The following is a 21,548-nucleotide window of genomic DNA, read 5'->3' on the forward strand; positions in this document are numbered from 1 at the left end:
CATAATCATGCCCTTCAGTGCCCTGTGACTCTTTCCACAAGCCTAGTATCTGGATGGTATTGAGAGGACCCCAAACTCTTCCCACATGGACTTCATGTAGGCTGACATTAAGTTGGTGTCTCTATCAACCTCCTTGGGAAAACCCACATGGGTAAATGTTAGAAAATGTGTCTCTAGTTGGCAGAGGTATGCACCTTGCTGTCCAAGTAGGATCCACAATTCTAGTCAGGGTGAGTCAGATACACACTCTAAATTAACCTTTGCTTACCCCCGGTATCTTGGCACAGAGCAGTCAGGTTTAATTTAAGAGGCAATGTGTAAAATATTTGTGCAGCACTTAAATTACAGTAACACAGTGAAAACACCACAAAAAGACTCAACACCAGTTTAGAAAAATAAAGAATATTTTTATGGGTAAAACAAGAAAAAAATTACAAAAATCCAATCAGTAAAACGTGAGATAAGAATTTTTAAAGAATAAACTGCTATATAGTGCTTAGAGATCAATAGCTCTTAAAGGTTACTTGAGGTTGCACTGGACCGGGGTAAATCTAAAGTTTAGGCTGACTGCAGTGGGGGTAAGGCCAGCTACAGGACCCACGTAGGGCCTGCTGAAAAAGTACCTTGGATGGAGGGTTGCTTCGACGTCGAGGAGGCCATGCTTCAGTTCCGCTCTGCACAGCCAGGGGATACTTTGTTGTTGACCTGCACAATTGTCGATGCAATGTCTTCAAAGTGCGGCATCAAATGCTTTGTGATGAAGGCTAAGCGTCGCCATCAAGCCATGCAGCTGGCGATGCGAACGCAATGCGCTGGGGCGGGTGGTGATGCGTTGCTAAGGAGCCGCAAAGTCAGCAATGCAAAGTCCTCGTCCTCACCAGCTGCGGCGATGCAGCGGCATTGAGGAGGGATGCAGAAGTTCCAATTAGTGCAACGGTGGCGATGCGTAGATTTTTGTTGGTAAATAGCTGCAAAGCCCACTTTCAAAGTCCAGGACAGGATTGGCACCTCTTGGCAGGGCAGGACTCACAGTTGGTAGAGTCCAGCAGCTGAAGCAGGGTTGAGGAAAGTCTTTGATGGCCTTAAGACTTCAAAACAGGAGGCAAGCCAACACACTCTTGGAGGATATAGAGAGGCAAGTCCAGTCTTTCTCACTCCCAGGCAAGAGGCAGCAGACAGGCCAACACAGCAAAGCAGTTCAGCAGAATGGCAGTCTCTCTTGGCAGCACAGCAGTCCTTGTTCCTGGCAGGCTTTCCTCAGATCCAAAAGTGTACTTATTTGGTGGGGCTTGGGGTCCAGCACTTATACCTAGTGGTGCCTTTGAAGAGGGTGAGGCTTCAAAGAGAGGCCTTTGAAGTGCACAGGGTCCCTGTCCTTCCTTCCCTGGCTGCAGACACTCTATAGTGGGTTATGCAGTTCTTTGTATGGGAACAGGCACAGCCCTTTTCAGGTGCAAGTGTCAGCTCCTCCTTCCCAATCTAGCGCAGGAAGGTCCATCAGCCTGGTGATGGGCCATCAGGATGTGAATGTCACATCCCAACTCCATTTGTGTCTGATTGTCTAGAGGAAATGCACAAATACTATAATTTAAAATCCAACTTCACCATAAATTGTGATTTAAAATTGTGAGTCCAGAGATTAAAACTCCAACTTTCTTTCTTCTCCCTATTGTGAATTTACACTAAAACTGTATCAAGGCAATCCCAATGTTAACCTATGAGAGAGATAGGCCTTGCAGTAGTGAACAAATGAATATAACAGTATTTCAATACCAGAACATGTTAAACTTAAAAGTACATATCCCACTTTTAGATACACAGCACCCTTCCCTTGGGGCTACCTAAGGTCTCACTTTGGTGGGGGGGGGGCAGTTTAAAACTGCCCATTCAGGCTTGGCTCTGCAGTGGCAGGCCAAAGACATGTATAAAGAGCTACTGTAGTGGGAGGTACAATTAGTTCTGCGTGCCTACTAGTGGCATTTACTTTAGAGGCCCTGTGCACATATAGTGCACTTTACTAGGATCTTAATGGTTAATTAAATAAAATATGCCAATTGCGGATAAGCCAATGTTACCATGTTTAGTACAGAGCACATGCAGTTTAGCACTGGTTAGCAGTGGTAAAGAACACAGAATCCCACAGTCAGCAAAAATGAAGTCAGCTAAACAGGAGGCCAAAATTCAGAGGAAACCACATCAAGGATGCCAGGTCTAACAGTAAATATCCCCGTCAGTGCCCTGGACAGTGTGGGTGCAGTTATTATTCTCAGAGGAATGGCCTCAGAGTACTGTGTGGATTGGTCCACCAAGAACAGAATGAACCCCTTGTCTAGGGCAGTCATGGGGTCCAGAGGCCCAACAATGTCAGTTCCCACCTTTTTAAAGGGGGTTCCCACTACAGGGAACAGGAACAGGGGGGCCTTGTGCTTTGCCCCCGAATTCTCACTGACCTGGCAGGTTAGGCAGAATCTGCAGAATGCATCTGATTGCATTCTCATCCAGGGTCAATAAAAGTGGGTGACCAGTGGGTAAAGGGTTTGACATGTTCAGTATGTCCTGCCAGGGGGATATCATGAGCCAACTCCAGTAGAAAGGCCTTGTACCACTGGTGGACCACCAGAACATGGATTGCTCTAGGCTCAAGGACTTCAGGCCTGCTATACATTAGACCATTTTCTTAATAGATAAGGCGATCACCAGAGGTACCACCACCTGCCTTGACCCCTGCCTGCTGCCATAGGCCTTCAAGAGTAGAGCACTCCTTCTTCGCTTTGCAGAACTGTGCCCTAGACTGCTCCGTTCGGTTTGCCACACGGCTAACTCAGGTAGGTCCCCTAGTTCAGCAATATCTTCCCCTATAGGTTTCAGGGCATCACCCTCAGGACCTGCCTCCTACTGGACCATGGAGACTTCCGGAGTGGGTTTCCAAGGCCCCTTGTTGTTCCTCTTTTTAGCAGGTGCCTGGGCCATTTTGCAGGCTCCAGTTTCTTATGACTTCTCCATTGGGTGGCCATGGACTGTGGGATCAGGCACACCCACTCAGGTAATCCCAACATCTCCAGGTAAGGCTTGAACTCCACCTCTTTCCAGGTGGTGTGCTCTCAGTCATTCTCTAACAGACAGTCAACAGGCAACCTTTGAGGAACCTGAGACCCCCTTGCTCACATTGAAAGGGAACTAGAGCTACTGGTTAGCTGCTCACCAGGTTGTCTCTTGTGACTACCTTCTGGACTACATCAAGGACTACCTGCTCTGAGTCCTGATGTTGACAACATCATGGGCTACCTGCTCTGAGGACAGCAGATGACAACTAACAGTAGTCATGTTGACTCTTGTGTCTCTAAAAGCCTCTACCCTCTTCCCATTGATAGTGCCTACTGACTATACTTCTTGGTATTGTCAGGCATGTCAGCCTGTTGCTTATACTTACATATAAGTGCTCCCTGAGCACTAAAATAGCCATTCCCAGGGTATGCACACATTGGGGGGGTGAAGATTCCCATGCTGACAGATGAGACGTACCCTTAATGTGTCTATACTGGCAGCATTCATGGATCTTGGCCTGAACTAACCTGGGGGCTTCTTCCCACTAAAACCACTCTACTTTTGCTCACGATTGTTCTGGGAATCATTCCCCTGGAAAGTGTTTTGGGGGCCTTTTGAAAACACTTTAGGTTTTTTCTTGTCTACTTCTCAGACCACCCTTCTGGAATTAGATAATGGTCATCTACGAAGGCTTTTTCAACGTCATCCCTGAGGAGTAGCCATATAAAGAGATTGTGGAGCAGACAGTGATTGTCTGAAAATCAGCTGCTATAGCAAATGTTTGCAAAAACACCAGAAAAGAAGCCAGGGTAACACATGAAAAATGTAGGGATGCAGACTGCCTTGGAAAAGGGGTAGGTGAAGGATGAACCAAACTTCATGTTTTGGCAAGTAGGCTAGAGCAAACTCAGAATATGAAGCTTTCTCCTATTCAACAGGCATACCCAGTCAACTGAAAGATGCAAAAGCTGCTTGACATACTCGAAGCAGTATGTTGTTTTACTGTTGATGCTGTCTTTGACAGCCAATGGCCTGTGATACTCAACATTGATCGATGCCTTAATGGTGAGCGATGTTTTGATACTGACCTTCTCAACAGCATGCCTGCATTCAGTGGTAAGCATGTTACTAATGTAACAATCTTCAAAATCACGGATCTTGATGAGGAGCGGTAGTGATTCCATTTCTCTATGTCTCATGGGGAGTCTTTAGAGAGAGTAAATGAACCATTTACACAAAGCCCTCCTTCTCCTTGCTCTTCAGATGTACTGTAAGTGGACCGTTGGCCCCTGTATTTGTCCTTCTGCAGGCCATGAAGCCTGATCTTCTAACGTGCTTCAGAGTCCTCATGGCCATCTTCTGGCTGTGGTGACTGTCTTTAGCATGGTGTTTGTCTGGCAATTATCAATAGTAATGTCAAAAGGCATGATTTACTGCTAATGGCTATGTGGTGACAGGTGCACAATAGGAAAGGCCGGTTGTGTTTACAGAGTGTTGGTGCTTCTTGGAATGAGGCTTTGCGTGTCTATAGTATGCACTACTCAGAAGAGCCCCAGTGACAAACTGCTTTTCCCAGCAGTTTATTTGCTCTAACATTGTTTGGATTTGGCAGCAGCTATCTTGGATCATCAGGTTGAACTTTCCTCATATTTTAAAGTGAACCTGCTAGGCAATCATGTTACAATGATGCTGCAGCCAGGACCTTGCTGCTTGGATTCAGGGTGCTCCAGTTGCTTCCTTGAGACTTTGTTGGCACAGTTTGTGAATACAGAGAAGTATTCAGAAAATGAATTTGTGTTGAAAAAGAAACTCTGAACTATTTAGAACATTTGACTTTATGCACTGATAAAGATGTTCTGAATTATTATATTTAAACTTGGGGTTTGGTCCTGTGATGGGATAGGAAGAATTTCCATGTCAGATATGGTTATACATGATATGTATTTATTATAATAATGTGCAAGGTACGAAGAGTTCTAAGCAAGTTGTAAATGTATTACTAACAATATACACCACGGAATATTAATGCATGTTAATTACCTTTCCAGTCGCATAAGAGTCAAGTAGAAACCAAGCATATCTTCAGCAGAGAGAACATAGTTATGAAGCTTGAGACAGTTATCTTACTAATAGGGAAGATGTGCTGACAGACATTTATTAAGAGACACATCACTTGTCATGCTCCAATTTCAGGACTATCAACTTACATATCAGAATACAGAGAGTTGGTTAAATAGAGATACAGTTAAATTATCATATTTTCACTGTTATGGATAGATTAGGACTTTCGTGGCAGGTTACTAGGATATCTCCTAATATCTTTAGAGACCCACTTCCACATGCAAACATGGGTATCCAGCAGAAGTGACAAGCTAGAGTTGCGGCGTTTGGCATCTCGGTTTTCTCTCCTATTTCTTTCCCTGTTTATGCTACTGGCGATCATATTCTCTTGGTATGTGGTCATTGGTGGAGGTGGTGGGAATCGGAAGACTTCCTATCATGGGAAGGGAAGTTTGCATAAGGTGATGGTATTTTGAAAACAGAAACTAATTACTCCTGGTCTTAAAAGACATTGAGTAAAATCACCAATTATACGTTTAGTAAGGATTCCAAGCCAAAAATAAATAAAAAAACTGCACTCAGTGCTCCAGGATCCTCTTTAAATGAACGAGCTAATTGTCACTCGGAGGGCACCAGGGAGGAGTGACATTTCTTAAATATGCAGCACTAGTTTTACTCCTACATTGCCTGGCTTGTTTTTCTTTTTCATTTTAAAATAGGCTAGTGAAATATCTTCCTAATCACTATTCCTGTTTTGATAATTTTACAAAAATACAATTTTCTAAAAAAATCAATACCGTTTGCCCAATATAGTCTTCCATTGGGTTCAAAAGGGTTTATTTTAGTTTTTTAAATGGGATTTCTACTGGAAACACTAGTGTGTGTTTTTATATCGTCTAAAAGTGCTCCAGAAATCTGAACGTGAGCAGGACTCCGTATAATTATTAAGGAGGATTTCCTGGAGAAACATTTTCCTGTGATGTACCTTAAATCTAAAAGGGGTTTCTTTTATACATGTTATGATAGATCTGCCTGCTGGCAAGCCCCTTAATACTCGATTAAAATGATAAGTAATTGTTATTTTTTGAAAATGTAAAATGTTTATTGTAAGCTAATGACTCCCACGTGTGGGTGGCAGCATAATTTGTCTTTATTTATTTTTGTGCACATGCCTGCGATATCAAATAAAACTAGAATAGCTGTCTCAATTACTTGCCAAAGTCAGACCTTTTGTCTTTGCCAACGACTGTTCTAAATGAAAGTGCTCTAAGGTATTTAAAACAGATGGAACACATTTAAAATGAAGAGCTGGAATGACAAAGCAGAGACCTGTCTTCAATATACACTAATGCTTTAGACTGTAAAAGGCCAACCTCCTGCACTTGTGCATGCTTGTCACATGATTTGTGCACCCTGTGGACAAAGCGAGGAAGAAAAGTACTTCCAAAGTAGTCAATGTAACATTAATGGACCCTAAACAAGCTTAAATAGTCATTCTGGACCAAAAGGAGTTAACATTGTGTGTTAAAACATCCTTTGGCTGAAGAGCAGCGAAATAGTCACTGAGGTGGAATTGAAAGGGAGACACAAACCAACAGCATCAATGGCGCAGAGACTTATGGATAGATATTTCATTATGAGATCACAAGATGCCCACGGAAACTCAGGAAAATCTGGTAAATGGAGAACACCTTTACAAGTTACCTTTGAAAACTGATTTAAGAAAATGGTGGCTGAGGGTACGAATCCTAGTGAGGTAGGAAATAGTAAGGAATTTATGGTAAACGGGGGGAGAGGAGAGCGAAAGAAAACGTATATGGATGTTCACTGAAAAAAATCACGACTGAAAGTTAGTTATAATTAAACGAGAAGTTCCTAAAATGTATTATCGTATGCACTATGCAGTGCACAACATTCATCAAACCTGACATCCTTGCTATGTTTTGCTCTTGGTAGACAGCCTTTTTCCCCTGCCATTAGCAAAGGGGTATACTGAGCATGGAGCAGGGGAGTAAAAGGGAGGTCTCTGTTAAGGTGTACACTGCGCATTAGATACCGTAACTGCTGAATTGTAGGGTTTTTTCTATTTTAGTTCGTTGAACCATAATTAACCTTTACATGTTTTTTCTGTAAATTTGTGTTATATTATGATGTACTCTATTCACCCAGTATGTATACATTCATCACTTCACAGCGCCTTTGGCCCTGCACACTGGGGTCTGCTTCAGGGCCTATTATGGGACCAGGACCTGGGGCCACTCGTCCGTGCGTCCACCCTGTAGCCAGGTCCCGCAGACACCCCTAGTTCACTTTATCAGGACCTGCACCCATGCATGGACTTGTTGCCTTTACCTTTTGTAAATGTATTAAAAGTTTTTTGTTTTTTTTTGTAAATCTGAGATATAACAAATTTCACAAATTTTCTGAAACTTTTGAATTTAGTAAAATCGCACCTGTTTCCAATATAAAATGGCAGCTCTGTGCTCGCGAATGTCATAAAATGCACGAGTTTACTGTACGTTAAGTGCATTTTTTTTACTATATTCCTTATATTTTTTAATGATTCTGTGAATATATCTATTCCCCTCTGGTGCTAAGAACCAGTCATCATTCCTCCCTTTCTCTCTGTCATAGTGCTAAAATCATGAATTTTAAGATGACTGAAAAAAATATTAAAGCCATAGATCAGCCAATCACATTATTGAAAAAAACTGAAATGTAATTAATAGAACACACGAGTTTCTAGAGTTCAAATGTCCTATGTATCTCTAAATTCCAACTCTTCAATGCAGGACCAACAGTTTTCAAAAGCTAACATTTTAAAAACTCCTAAGCAGCTTTAACCCAATAAAAAGGATGCCTTGAGTGATGCTCTACTTTCATGTAAAGTTTGATATAAACCTGTTCACCTTTTTTGTAGGATAGAGAGCAGACCTTGTATGTGAGCTAGAATGGAAAACTTTTTTCCTCCTTTACAGATCCACTCGAATCGTGGTATGCTCAGTAGCAGCTGCTGCCAGGAAGGGGTAAGGCGGGGCGAGCACACAGAACGGGGCCAGAGGGGGAACCATTACAACAATAAAAAAACCCTACCTGCTGCCTTGGTGTTCCACCACTCCCGGTGCCTCGATTCGTATTGCCTTCTTCTTCCTCTCCCCCACCCAATCCCAATGCTTCTCTCATGCTGTTACTAGCATGAGAGAAGGGCCAGGATTGGCGTGAGTGGGCAGAAATGACACTCAGGGAGGGAGTAGGAGCCTGCGCTTGTTCTTCACTTGGCTGTGCAACATAGCCAGGTGGAGAGTTCTAAGGGCGCATGTCAGTTTGCCCAGCTTCAGACGGCCAGCCAAACTGACATGTGCACTTAGAAGTGCACATACCACTCCTCTTCCCTGGTGACATGGGGGTGGCTGGCCCTGCTCTGCCCTCATTAAGCGGAAAAATAAAATATTTTTATTATCACTTTCTTTTTCTGCTTCAAGCAGCGGGGTGAGGCTCGCCGACCCTGGATAGTAAAGTGCTTTCGCAAGTGGTATGCACCTTTCCGAGCAGATTCACCAACCACCTCCAAAGTTATTTCAAACCCAAACATGCACTCTCAAAAGAAAGTGTTGCTGAACCATAACTATAGAGTCACTTCTGCAACTCTGCGATGTCTTGACTAGCAACAGGATAGAGTGTCAAAGCTCAACTATACAGCCCACGTTGGATGATGATTGTAATTGTTAGTATTTGTTTCGAAATATCAATGATGTTAAAGAAAAAAAATATATACAGGGAGTGCAGAATTATTAGGCAAATTAGTATTTTGACCACATCATCCTCTTTATGCATGTTGTCTTACTCCAAGCTGTATAGGCTCGAAAGCCTACTACCAATTAAGCATATTAGGTGATGTGCATCTCTGTAATGAGAAGGGGTGTGGTCTAATGACATCAACACCCTATATCAGGTGTGCATAATTATTAGGCAACTTCCTTTCCTTTGGCAAAATGGGTCAAAAGAAGGACTTGACAGGCTCAGAAAAGTCAAAAATAGTGAGATATCTTGCAGAGGGATGCAGCACTCTTAAAAGTGCAAAGCTTCTGAAGCGTGATCATCGAACAATCAAGCGTTTCATTCAAAATAGTCAACAGGGTCGCAAGAAGCGTGTGGAAAAACCAAGGCGCAAAATAACTGCCCATGAACTGAGAAAAGTCAAGCGTGCAGCTGCCACGATGCCACTTGCCACCAGTTTGGCCATATTTCAGAGCTGCAACATCACTGGAGTGCCCAAAAGCACAAGGTGTGCAATACTCAGAGACATGGCCAAGGTAAGAAAGGCTGAAAGACGACCACCACTGAACAAGACACACAAGCTGAAACGTCAAGACTGGGCCAAGAAATATCTCAAGACTGATTTTTCTAAATCAAATCAAATCATTAACATTTATAAAGCGCGCTACTCACCCGTGCGGGTCTCAAGGCGCTAGGGGGGAAAGGGGGGGTTATCGCTGCTCGAACAGCCAAGTCTTTAGGAGTCTCCGGAAAGCGGAGTGGTCCTGGGTGGTCCTGAGGCTGGTGGGGAGGGAGTTCCAGGTCTTGGCCGCCAGGAAGGAGAAAGATCTCCCACCCGCCGTGGAGCGGCGGGTGCGAGGGACGGCAGCAAATGCGAGGCCAGCGGAGCGGAGGGGGCGGGTGGGGACGTAGAAGCTGAGGCGTCTGTTGAGGTATTCCGGTCCCTTGTTGTGGAGGGCTTTGTGTGCGTGGGTGAGAAGACGGAAGGTGATCCTTTTGCTGACTGGGAGCCAATGCAGGTGTCTCAGGTGTGCGGAGATGTGGCTGTTGCGGGGTACGTCGAGGATGAGGCGGGCCGAGGCGTTTTGGATGCGTTGCAGGCGGTTTTGGAGTTTGGCGGTGGTCCCGGCGTAGAGGGTGTTGCCGTAGTCCAGGCGACTCGTGACAAGGGCGTGGGTCACGGTTTTTCTGATGTCGGCGGGGATCCAGCGGAAGATCTTGCGGAGCATGCGGAGAGTGAGAAAGCAGGCGGAGGACACGGCGTTGACTTGCTTGGTCATGGTGAGAAGAGGGTCCAAGATGAAGCCGAGGTTGCGGGCGTGGTCTGCGGGGGTCGGTGCGGTGCCGAGGGCCGTGGGCCACCAGGAGTCGTCCCAGGCGGACGGGGTGTTGCCGAGGATGAGGACTTCCGTTTTTTCAGAGTTCAGCTTTAGGCGGCTGAGCCTCATCCAATCTGCGACGTCCTTCATACCCTCTTGTAGGTTGGTCTTGGCGCTGGCGGGGTCCTTGGTGAGGGAGAGTACAAGTTGGGTGTCGTCGGCGTAGGAGGTGATGATGATGTCGTGCTTGCGTACGATGTCGGCGAGGGGGCTCATGTAGACATTGAAGAGTGTCGGGCTGAGCGATGAGCCTTGAGGTACGCCGCAGATGATCTTGGTGGGTTCTGAGCGAAACGGAGGGAGGTAAACTCTTTGGGAGCGGTTAGCGAGGAAGGAGGCGATCCAGTCCAGGGCCTGGCCTTGGATCCCGGTGGAGCCTAGGCGGGTGATTAGGGTGCGGTGACAGACGGTGTCAAAGGCAGCCGAGAGGTCGAGGAGAATGAGGGCGACTGTTTCACCGTTGTCCATCAGGGTTCTGATGTCGTCTGTGACTGAGATGAGGGCGGTTTCCGTGCTGTGGTTGGTTCGGAATCCGGTTTGTGAAGGGTCGAGCAGGTTGTTGTCTTCCAGGAAGGTGGTCAGCTGTTTGTTGACGGTCTTTTCTATTACCTTGGCTGGGAAAGGTAGAAGAGAGATGGGGCGGAAGTTTTTCAGGTCGCTTGGGTCAGCCGTAGGTTTCTTTAGTAGGGCGTTGACTTCAGCGTGCTTCCAGCATTCGGGGAAGGTAGCAGAAGAAAAAGAAGAGTTGATGACGGTCTGGAGGTGCGGGGCGATGATGTCGTCGGCTTTGTTAAAGATGAAGTGCGGGCAGGGGTCCGAAGGGGCGCCGGAGTGGATAGAGTTCATGATGGATTTGGTTTCTTCCGTGTTGATGTGGGTCCAGTTGTTGAGGGTGATGTCCGGGGAAGCGGGTTCAGTGGTGTATGGTTGGGTCTGGTGTCCGAAGCTGTCGTGGAGGTCGCTGATCTTGCGATGGAAGAAAGTGGCGAGGGATTCGCACAAATCCTGTGAGGGCGTGACGGCGTTGGCGCTGGCGCTGGGGTTGGAGAACTCTTTGACGATGCTGAAGAGTTCTCTGCTGTTGTGGCTGTTTTTGTCTAGTCTGTCGGTGAAAAAGTTCCTTTTGGCAGTGCGGATCAGATGGTGGTGTTCGCGTGTAGCGTTCTTGAGGGCGGTCATGTTGTCCGCGGTGTGGTCCTTGCGCCAGGCCTTCTCAAGGGCACGACAAGTTTTCTTTGATTCTTTGAGGGTGTCAGAGAACCAGAGAGGTTTTTTGGTGTTGGTCTGTCGATGCGTGCGTTTGAGGGGAGCAAGGTTGTCAGCGCAGTTGGAGATCCAGTTTGTGAGGTTGAGAGCTGCGTCGTTGGGGTCGGTGGTGAGGGTGGGTTGGTTGGCGGCGAGAGCGGAGAAGAGTTGCTCTTCAGGGATCTTGTTCCACTGTCGACGAGGGGTGGGTTGAGTGCGGAGGTGGGAGGTCTCGCGTCGGAATGTGAAGTGGACGCAGCTGTGGTCGGTCCAGTGTAGGGCAGAGGTGTGGCTGAAGAAGATGTGTTTGCTGGCGGAGAAGATAGGGTCGAGCGTGTGTCCGGCGATGTGGGTGGCGGTGTTCACCAGTTGTTTGAGGCCGAGGTTGGCGAGGTTGTCGAGCAGGGTGGTGGTGTTGGGGTCGTTGTTTTGTTCCAGATGGAAGTTGAGGTCGCCTAGGAGGATGTAGTCCGGTGAGGCGAGGGCGTGCGGGGAGATGAAGTCGGCGATGGCGTCGCTGAAAGAGGCGCGAGGTCCGGGAGGACGGTAGACGAGGGATCCTCTGAGGGTGGTCCTTGGGTCGGTGCGAATCTGAAAATGCAGGTGTTCAGCGGCGAGAGGGGAGTCTTCAGTGGAGGTGGTGACGCTGATGGAGTCTTTGAAGACGATGGCGACACCTCCTCCTACTTGGTTGGTGCGGTCTTTTCTGGAGATCTTGTAGCCTTCGGGGATGGCGGGTAGCGATGTCTGGAGCAGAGGAGGCGTTCATCCATGTCTCCGTGATGAAGGCGACGTCCGGGGCTGTGGAGTCCAGGAGGTCCCAAAGTTCAACGGCGTGCTTGTGGACGGAACGAGCGTTGATCAGGATGCACTTGAGGTGGTTGATGGCGCGTGGGCTTGTGGTCGTGGTAGTTGCGTGGTGGAAGATGCGTTTGCAGGAGTTGCAGGCGAAGGGTCCATGGGTGCGTTTGGGGTGAGCTAGGAAGCAGGTTTTGGAGCGCCCTGGGTTGAGGGCGTGGAGGGTGGTGGGGTCGTAGCGGATCAGCGGGGCTTGGGGGAGCTGGGGACCAGGGGTCGTGGCGCTGGGCGCGGGCCAGGCGCAGACGGGCGCAGACGGGCTTGCCTCTGGCGCGCCTCCGGCGCGCCAGCGGCGTGCCCGCTGCGCAGTCGCGCAGCGGCCGCCATAAGAGGTAGGAGGGGGGGGGAGGGGTCAGCTGGGGGCGAATGGGAGCTGGGGGGCGGGGGCGTGCAGGAGGTCGCGGCGGGAAAGCGCGAGGGAGGGGGGGACAGGTAGAGTGAGAGGAGCTGGGGGAGGGGGTTTAGGGTGGAGGAGGGTGAGTGTTAGGAGGTTTGGAGATTAGGGAGAGAGATAGGAGTAGGGTTGTGACGATAGGGGAGGGGGGGTTGTAGAGGTGGGTGAGGGAGAGAGGTAGAGTGAGAGGATAGGGAGATAGGTAGTAGAGGGGGTGGCGGGAGGGGGGGAGAGATAGAGAAATAGATAGAGAAAATAGATAGAGAAGTCGATAGATAGGGAAATAGATAGATAGACAGATAGGTAGGTAGGAGGAGGTGGAGAGTGGGGGAGTTAGATAGTGAGATAGGGAGCTAGAGAGATAGGAAGATAGGAGGAGTGAGGGAGGTAGATAGCGAACGGGTTAGCTATGGGTGAGAGAGGGGGAGGCGAGTGAGGGAGGGGGATGAGGAAGGAGCAGGAGGGCAGGCTCGGGGGAAGAAGACGGAGGAGGTAGAAGAGCCGAAGACAGGAGAACAGAAGACAGAAGAACAGAAGACAGAAGAACAGAAGACCGGAAGAGCAGAAGACAGAAGACCAGAAGACCAGAAGAACAGAAGAACAGAAGAACAGAAGATCGGAAGAGCAGAAGAACAGAGAAGAACAGAGAAGAACAGAGAAGAACAACACAGAAGCACCGAGAAGAACAGAGAAGAAGAACACAGAAGACCGGAAGAACACAGAAGAACAGAAGGGAAGAACAGAAGAACAGAAGAGAAGAACAGAAGAACACAGAAGAAGATTGCAGAGGGGGAGCGAGGAGGAAGAGACAGAGAGGAGGAAAAGAAGCAGGAGCAGGAGAGAAGGTGAGTGGCGCGGGGCAGGGCGAGGGGCTGGGAGGAGGGGGGTACTTACAGTTAGGTGGGTCTCAGGAACACAGGAACTCGGGAACTTGGAGGAGCTGCAGCGGCAGGGGGAGCGACCTACCCTTGGGTCAAGGGTCGCTACCACTGTCGCGCAGCGGGCGCCATAAGAGGTAGGAGGGGGGGGGAGGGGTCAGCTGGGGGCGAATGGGAGCTGGGGGGCGGGGGCGTGCAGGAGGTCGCGGCGGGAAAGCGCGAGGGAGGGGGGGGGACAGGTAGAGTGAGAGGAGCTGGGGGAGGGGGTTTAGGGTGGAGGAGGGTGAGTGTTAGGAGGTTTGGAGATTAGGGAGAGAGATAGGAGTAGGGTTGTGACGATAGGGGAGGGGGGGTTGTAGAGGTGGGTGAGGGAGAGAGGTAGAGTGAGAGGATAGGGAGATAGGTAGTAGAGGGGGTGGCGGGAGGGGGGGGAGAGATAGAGAAATAGATAGAGAAAATAGATAGAGAAGTCGATAGATAGGGAAATAGATAGATAGACAGATAGGTAGGTAGGAGGAGGTGGAGAGTGGGGGAGTTAGATAGTGAGATAGGGAGCTAGAGAGATAGGAAGATAGGAGGAGTGAGGGAGGTAGATAGCGAACGGGTTAGCTAGGGGTGAGAGAGGGGGAGGCGAGTGAGGGAGGGGGAGGGGGATGAGGAAGGAGCAGGAGGGCAGGCTCGGGGGAAGAAGACGGAGGAGGTAGAAGAGCCGAAGACAGGAGAACAGAAGACAGAAGAACAGAAGACAGAAGAACAGAAGACCGGAAGAGCAGAAGACAGAAGACCAGAAGAACAGAAGACAGAAGAACAGAGGAACAGAAAAACAGAAGAACAGAAGATCGGAAGAGCAGAAGAACAGAGAAGAACAGAGAAGAACAGAGAAGAACAACACAGAAGCACCGAGAAGAACAGAGAAGAAGAACACAGAAGACCGGAAGAACACAGAAGAACAGAAGGGAAGAACAGAAGAACAGAAGAGAAGAACAGAAGAACACAGAAGAAGATTGCAGAGGGGGAGCGAGGAGGAAGAGACAGAGAGGAGGAAAAGAAGCAGGAGCAGGAGAGAAGGTGAGTGGCGCGGGGCAGGGCGAGGGGCTGGGAGGAGGGGGGTACTTACAGTTAGGTGGGTCTCAGGAACACAGGAACTCGGGAACTTGGAGGAGCTGCAGCGGCAGGGGGAGCGACCTACCCTTGGGTCAAGGTTTATGGACTGATGAAATGAGAGTGAGTCTTGATGGGCCAGATGGATGGGCCCGTGGCTGGATTGGTAAAGGGCAGAGAGCTCCAGTCCGACTCAGACGCCAGCAAGGTGGAGGTGGAGTACTGGTTTGGGCTGGTATCATCAAAGATGAGCTTGTGGGGCCTTTTCGGGTTGAGGATGGAGTCAAGCTCAACTCCCAGTCCTACTGCCAGTTCCTGGAAGACACCTTCTTCAAGCAGTGGTACAGGAAGAAGTCTGCATCCTTCAAGAAAAACATGATTTTCATGCAGGACAATGCTCCATCACACGCGTCCAAGTACTCCACAGCGTGGCTGGCAAGAAAGGGTATAAAAGAAGGAAATCTAATGACATGGCCTCCTTGTTCACCTGATCTGAACCCCATTGAGAACCTGTGGTCCATCATCAAATGTGAGATTTACAAGGAGGGAAAACAGTACACCTCTCTGAACAGTGTCTGGGAGGCTGTGGTTGCTGCTGCACGCAATGTTGATGGTGAACAGATCAAAACACTGACAGAATCCATGGATGGCAGGCTTTTGAGTGTCCTTGCAAAGAAAGGTGGCTATATTGGTCACTGATTTGTTTTTGTTTTGTTTTTGAATGTCAGAAATGTATATTTGTGAATGTTGAGATGTTATATTGGTTTCACTGGTAATAATAAATAATTGAAATGGGTATATATTTGTTTTTTTGTTAAGTTGCACAGTAATAGTCACCTGCACACACAGATATCCCCCTAACATAGCTAAAACTAAAAACAAACTAAAAACTACTTCCAAAAATATTCAGCTTTGATATTAATGAGTTTTTTGGGTTCATTGAGAACATGGTTGTTGTTCAATAATAAAGTTAATCCTCAAAAATACAACTTGCCTAATAATTCTGCACTCCCTGTATAAAAACAAAAACAAAAATATATATATATATAACAGTTTTATTGGCAGTGACAGATATGTATATATATCTGTCACTGCCAATAAAACTGTTTCTCACAAGGGCTGAGATCTTATATATGATAATAAAAAAAAAAATGCCTTTGTTTTACCATATCATGTAAGGTTTTAAGTAACTAAATCATGATTAATAAAATTCAATTCAAATTATATTATAGTGGCATTGCCCTGAATTAAATCTGCCTAGGTTTCTTACATCTAAACACTGAAGTCCAAACTTCTACATTGTTGTTTGGGACAGTAGTTGATCTTTTCAAGGGCCTCTGTTTCCAACGTGACCTATAGACTGACTTACGATGGCTTTTTTCTGTAACTTCATAACCTTTAAATTGACACGATTCCATATAGCCTTAAGGGTGTCTCTGTGTTTTTTCCTCTAGGAGTCATGGCAGGCACAATTCTAACACCTGGGAGGATTTCCACAGCTCAAGGCTCCATGGTTACCCTCAAGTGCGATCTGTTTGCCACCAATGCCTCGGTGATCCATGTGATCTGGAACAAATGTGACAAGCCAACCATAGCTGTGTATTCAGGCCAAGAAGCAAAGGTCACATACAAGTTCAAAGAAAAGGTAACCCTGGCAGAAGGTTATGGAATAGAGATCTGGCATGCAGATTCCAAAGATGCAGGTAACTACTGCTGTGTTTTCTACACCTTCCCAGATGGGCGCTATGATGGCAAAGTCTTCTTACAGGTCACAGGTAAGTCATACACCTTATACTTATTTAACCATGTGTAGATGTGCAAAATTAATTTTATATATTAAGATGGTTATTTTTCAGACCAGTCATTAAATCACACTTAGAAAAGACCCAATCTCAAACCTAGGTTTGCACCTACAAGTTAAAGGGCAAAGATATTAGTCTTGTAATGATGGGACCAAACATAGATGACTAGGAGTCAATTACCATGTGTTTTTAGTTCTTGCAAATATGACAGGCACTTGATATGTAACAGTCTCTGCCCCATGTTCTGCAAGACGCAGTATGAGAAAGATTTTCTGGGCATGCTTGTAAAGGGGAAAAGCGTAATAAAGTACCTCCAGAAATATTGATCATGTTAGATTACTAAAAAACATGAGGAGCCTCTACAAAGTTACAGCTTTGGGTGATCCTAGGCAGGGGAGACATGTTTAGAGCCAACACCTTTCTCACTATACACTTTTCTGTGAATACAACAACCAAACAATATATCATCTGTTTAAAACACGAGTTGTCCTTCTCGAAAGTAAAATAATGTTGTGCCTGCTATTTTACTGAGCCATCTGTACTCGAAAGGGGGGTTTCTGTGGTGTGTGCATGTTCGGGCCGTTATGTGAAATGAGGAGTTCTTCCCGAAATGATGAGCTAGGTCTTCTGTCTGGCAGCTGAGGATCACCTGGGCTGAAAAGATTTAAAAGGGCAGCATAAACTGTGTTTGTATGGGTATGGAACTGATAAACAGAGTAAGCAAATGAAGAACAGAAGGGCTCCTTGAAATGGTGAGCAAAGAAATTCCACACCACCTAGTGAGTGGGTAATGAGTGAATGTATCTTAGTGTGAGCAGCCACTTCTGGGACCTCCATGGAACTGTCCTATTTGGATGTTTGTTACTGCAATGGCAGGTCACCAGTTAGGTCATAGTACGCAAGATTAGGTCATAGTATGCAAGATGGCAGTCGCAAACAGGCAATCTGACGGTCTCTGGGGCTGATAAGGACGAAGCACAGGATAAGATGTCGTACAACACCACCGCGCAAGACACCTTCCTACTCAGGGACCACCATTTATTTATCAGTGGTGCAGCAGGTACACTGCACCCGGTGGGCCTCTTAGGCCTCACAATATATAAAACAAGAGGTCAAGTTTCTTCCTCCCTGGTCAGCTGGCAGAAGGAGGCTGGGAAAAGACTTTCCACTCAGGGTCGTATTTAGCTTCATGTTCTACAGGGTCGACCAGCAGCCATCCAGCCAATTTCCTGGATTGCTTGCATCTGGCAGCGATCTAGCCGGTCCCCTGGTGTGCTTGCATCGTGTATTGGATTGGGAACCATACACCACAACAAGGCTTTCCCTTTAGGGTGCAGACATTTTCCATTTTCAGAATCTCCAACGTAAATACATCAAACCACCTAACTGTACTGACCAGTGTGGGTTAGGCAGCAAGTCCACTTTTCTATTTCAATACTGTCATTTCCTGATACCTAGCTGCTCGTGGACCCGCAAGACACTTCCTCCTGAAGCCAGGATCTCAGGTAGAGTTTTGACTAGCTGTGGTAGTGAAAATCCTGAATCTAAAGAATTATTAACCTGTGTGCTCCGATTTCTTTGTGGACCGTTTTTCTGTGTAAACTTCAGTCCTGCTGCATATTACCTGAAGCAGCCACACCACTGCTCAGTTCTTGTGAGAGGAGCAGAAAGAGGGATGCAAGTCTGTTGATCTAGTGGAAGCACTTTTCCAGTACAACATTTATCTGAAGCTTGAGACGCCTCAATATCAAATAAAACCCATTGTTGCTAACCATATTTAGCTGTACATTTTAGTCCAATGATTTTAGGAATTTCAGGAGAAGCTAAATAAAGTCCTTCCCTGATGCTGAAAGCTATCACCTCAGTCTTGGACTGGCTGAGCTGGAGATACTTCACCTTCACCCAGGTCTGTGTATCCCCTAGCAACTTTACCAGGTCTGATGCCCTGGCAGACCTTAAGACAGATCAGAGTATTGTCTGCGTAGGCTAACTGACATCAACAATGCTTGGTGAAGGACCCAGGTCACACAGACAAATAGACACAATTTGAGTTGTTGAAATCTATTAACCAAAAAAAGAAACCATATGATAGAGCCTACTGAGGCCTGCAATGCAGTGGGTAGATGCTCAAAAGTATGCCATGCATTAAAGGCGACCAACAGAGTTCTACATTACTAAGAGTAACATCTTGGGTCTTGGGTCTCTGTGCTTGTTGGGTCTCGTGCTTGTTGACATATGAACGACCACGAGACTCAACGGAATGTCAGGGGAATTGAATGTGGGTGACGGGAGAGCTGGCCGTTGAAGGAGAAGCCCGGTGTGGAAAGGCTGTTCCTGTGTGCCGTTCTGATTAATTTGAATTAATTTACTTTGGAAGCGCATCCTTGTATTGGCGACGAGCGTCGAGAGGGCAGGACGATCTTTCGATCCACGCTTGCAGCCTGCAGGGGTTTGGACAGTCTTTCCTTTTTTAGGTGAGATGCTTTGGGCTGGAGGTGTGTTCCCTCCTTCTGGAGTCTGCCGGGAGTGAGGAATGCCTGCCTGGAGTCCAGACAACATCAGTCAGTGCAGTCCAAGGGCTCTGAACTATATGCTGGGCTGGCCAATCAAAGGCACTGTGGTTTGGGGGATGGGGACTCAGAGGCCTGGGATAAGGGGGCGCGAGGTCCATGTACACACGCACGTTAGAGCCGCGTGTTTGCTGCCTTGGGATCCTGCTGGAACGGAGTTGCTCTGTGCGTGGATGTCAGTGCGGCACGTCAGCTGCCTTCATTACAGTACACACTGTCAACACGCGTACCGCGTTATCAGATGCTCAGCAAGCCGTTGTAGACGAGTGCCTGCAGACTGCTTCAGTGGTTGGTTGCCAATGCACTGCAAGGCTTACTTCCAGCGTTCCCAGTGTTAACGGCGACACACACACCATGTTGCATTCAGCGTGTTATTATTCTGTGCGTTTGGGTGAATTACACACGCTCCTGGTCGTGTGTTACTATGCATGCATCCATTTCTCCTGTGACACGCGCGCCTTCATAAATTGAGTTATACACTGTACTCTGTTGTAGTGATATTCTGGCATTTTGCCATCATACAAACAGTGACACGCACACCATAATAAATTGAGTGTGTCACATTTTGCCTCACATCTAAGAGTGGCAGCACTCCCTGAACATTTTCTGTGTCATCAAATCTGTTAAACAGTGTAAGAGTCAGACGTTACGCCTCTCTTCTATAGTTCCTCATACAAAATTATCTTGGTATTTTTACATCATACAACACTCCCTTATACCACCACCTGTTTTTACACCGACCCTGCTTCTTTTGAATCAGACTGGGAATTGTGTATCTTGATGCATTGGACAGCGATTCTTTTGCTCATAAAAAAAACTTTGCCATTCTTTGACATTGTTTAGGAACAGAAGGTCGGAAGAATTTGAAACACATTCTCCAAGAAGTTGTTCCTTTAGGAGAAGGAGAGGGAGATGGAGGAATTGACTAATGTTCTTCAGCCATAACGTCTCTTGATTCTAGATTTAAAGCATGGAAGAATGTCATTATGGAGAGACACAAGTTTTACAAAAGAGCTCAAATTTCAGGTAAACCTGTTGCGAGCTTTGTGGGTGCCTTGAGAATTTTAGCGGTGTCATTCGACTATAAGGCATTGAAGATGAAATGATACGAGATCAACTAGTTGAAAAAACGAACAACAGGAAGGTGCAAGAAACTCTTTTATAAACCCCAAATTTATCATTAGAAAATGCAGTTGAGATAGCTATCAGAATAGAAAACACGATGTCTTATATGGAACAAATGAACATTTCTGATGCAAAGGTGTCACAACAATGTGTATCTTTGGTTAAATGGAAAACTAAGGAAAATTGCACAAAAGATAGGCCAGAGACGTTTTGCAAAAAGGAAAACTTTAGAAAAGCTGAATGTTATAGGTGTGGTAGCATGTTCCATTTAGGAAAGGCAAGTGTGTGTCCAGCATTTGATAAAACATGTTCCAAGTGCTTAAAAAAGGGCATTTCGCTAGAGTATGTAAATCAAAAGGTAAATCTGCACCTAGCAAAGGTAGGAAAATTCTCAGGGTGCTTAATGATAATGTTAGTGGTAATGAGGCAACCACCAGTGAGGAAGATGAAATTCTAACTATTACTAGCATATCAGAGTCGTATGGGGAAAATAAATGTGGTGTAACTTCTAATAGAGCTAGAAGACCTTTTCGCAACTTAGTTATAAATGGAAATGAGATAAGGGTAATGTATGATTCAGGTTCGCCATTTACTCTGTTGAGTGAGAGAAAGTGGAAATAGTGTTTTGATCAGATAAAACTTAAGGATTCTTGCATAAGACCTGTGGGTTATGGAGGAAAACCTATAGAGGTATTGGGTGAATATGAAGCTGAATTCAATTTTCAAGGAAGTATGGCAAAAGAAACTGTTTACTTTGCAAAAGATGATACATGTTTGTTGGGGTGGAACAATCAAAACAAATTGGGAATTTTACTTGATCCAAACAATCCTGCCCAAGTCATTTTAAGCATGGATTACAAGCAAGTGGTTTCTGTTAAGGGTAACACATGGGAAGATGATTTTCCTGATGTATTCCGGGAAGCCAACGGGTCTATGCGTATGTGTGTGTGAACTTGTGGGACCTTAATGGACAAATTTGGATAGATCGTCATCCCTTACCTAACATCACTGAGATGTTCTCCACCCTTAAGAACGCCAGTAGATTTAGTTTGTTGGATATGGCTTCTGCGTACCATCAGATCAATTTACACCCTGACTCAAGACATCTAACTGTGTTTATTACACCCAAAGGTTTGTTCCAATTTAAACATATCCCATTTGTTTTGGCGTCGGCTTCTGCTGTATTTCAGAGGGTTGTGGATAATTTGTTTAAAGATCTTGATGGAATCATTGCATTCCAGGACGATGTCTTAGTTTTTGGTAAAGACCAAAGTCAACATGATGAGAGGTTGAGACAAGCTTTGTCAATCTCA

General features: G+C 46.4%; 1 protein-coding gene across 1 annotated transcript in view; it reads left to right on the forward strand.

Moving 5' to 3' along the window:
* Nucleotides 1–21,548, forward strand: part of TIGIT (T cell immunoreceptor with Ig and ITIM domains) — a 277,764-nt gene that overhangs the window by 77,807 nt on the left and 178,409 nt on the right. Inside the window, exon 2 of the mRNA XM_069203232.1 lies at nucleotides 16,193–16,513. Within this exon, the coding sequence (XP_069059333.1) occupies nucleotides 16,193–16,513 (321 nt within the window). The remainder of the gene's footprint in view (nucleotides 1–16,192; nucleotides 16,514–21,548) is intronic.

This window comes from Pleurodeles waltl, chromosome 8 (assembly GCF_031143425.1).
Source record: "Pleurodeles waltl isolate 20211129_DDA chromosome 8, aPleWal1.hap1.20221129, whole genome shotgun sequence".
Lineage (NCBI taxonomy): Eukaryota > Metazoa > Chordata > Amphibia > Caudata > Salamandridae > Pleurodeles > Pleurodeles waltl.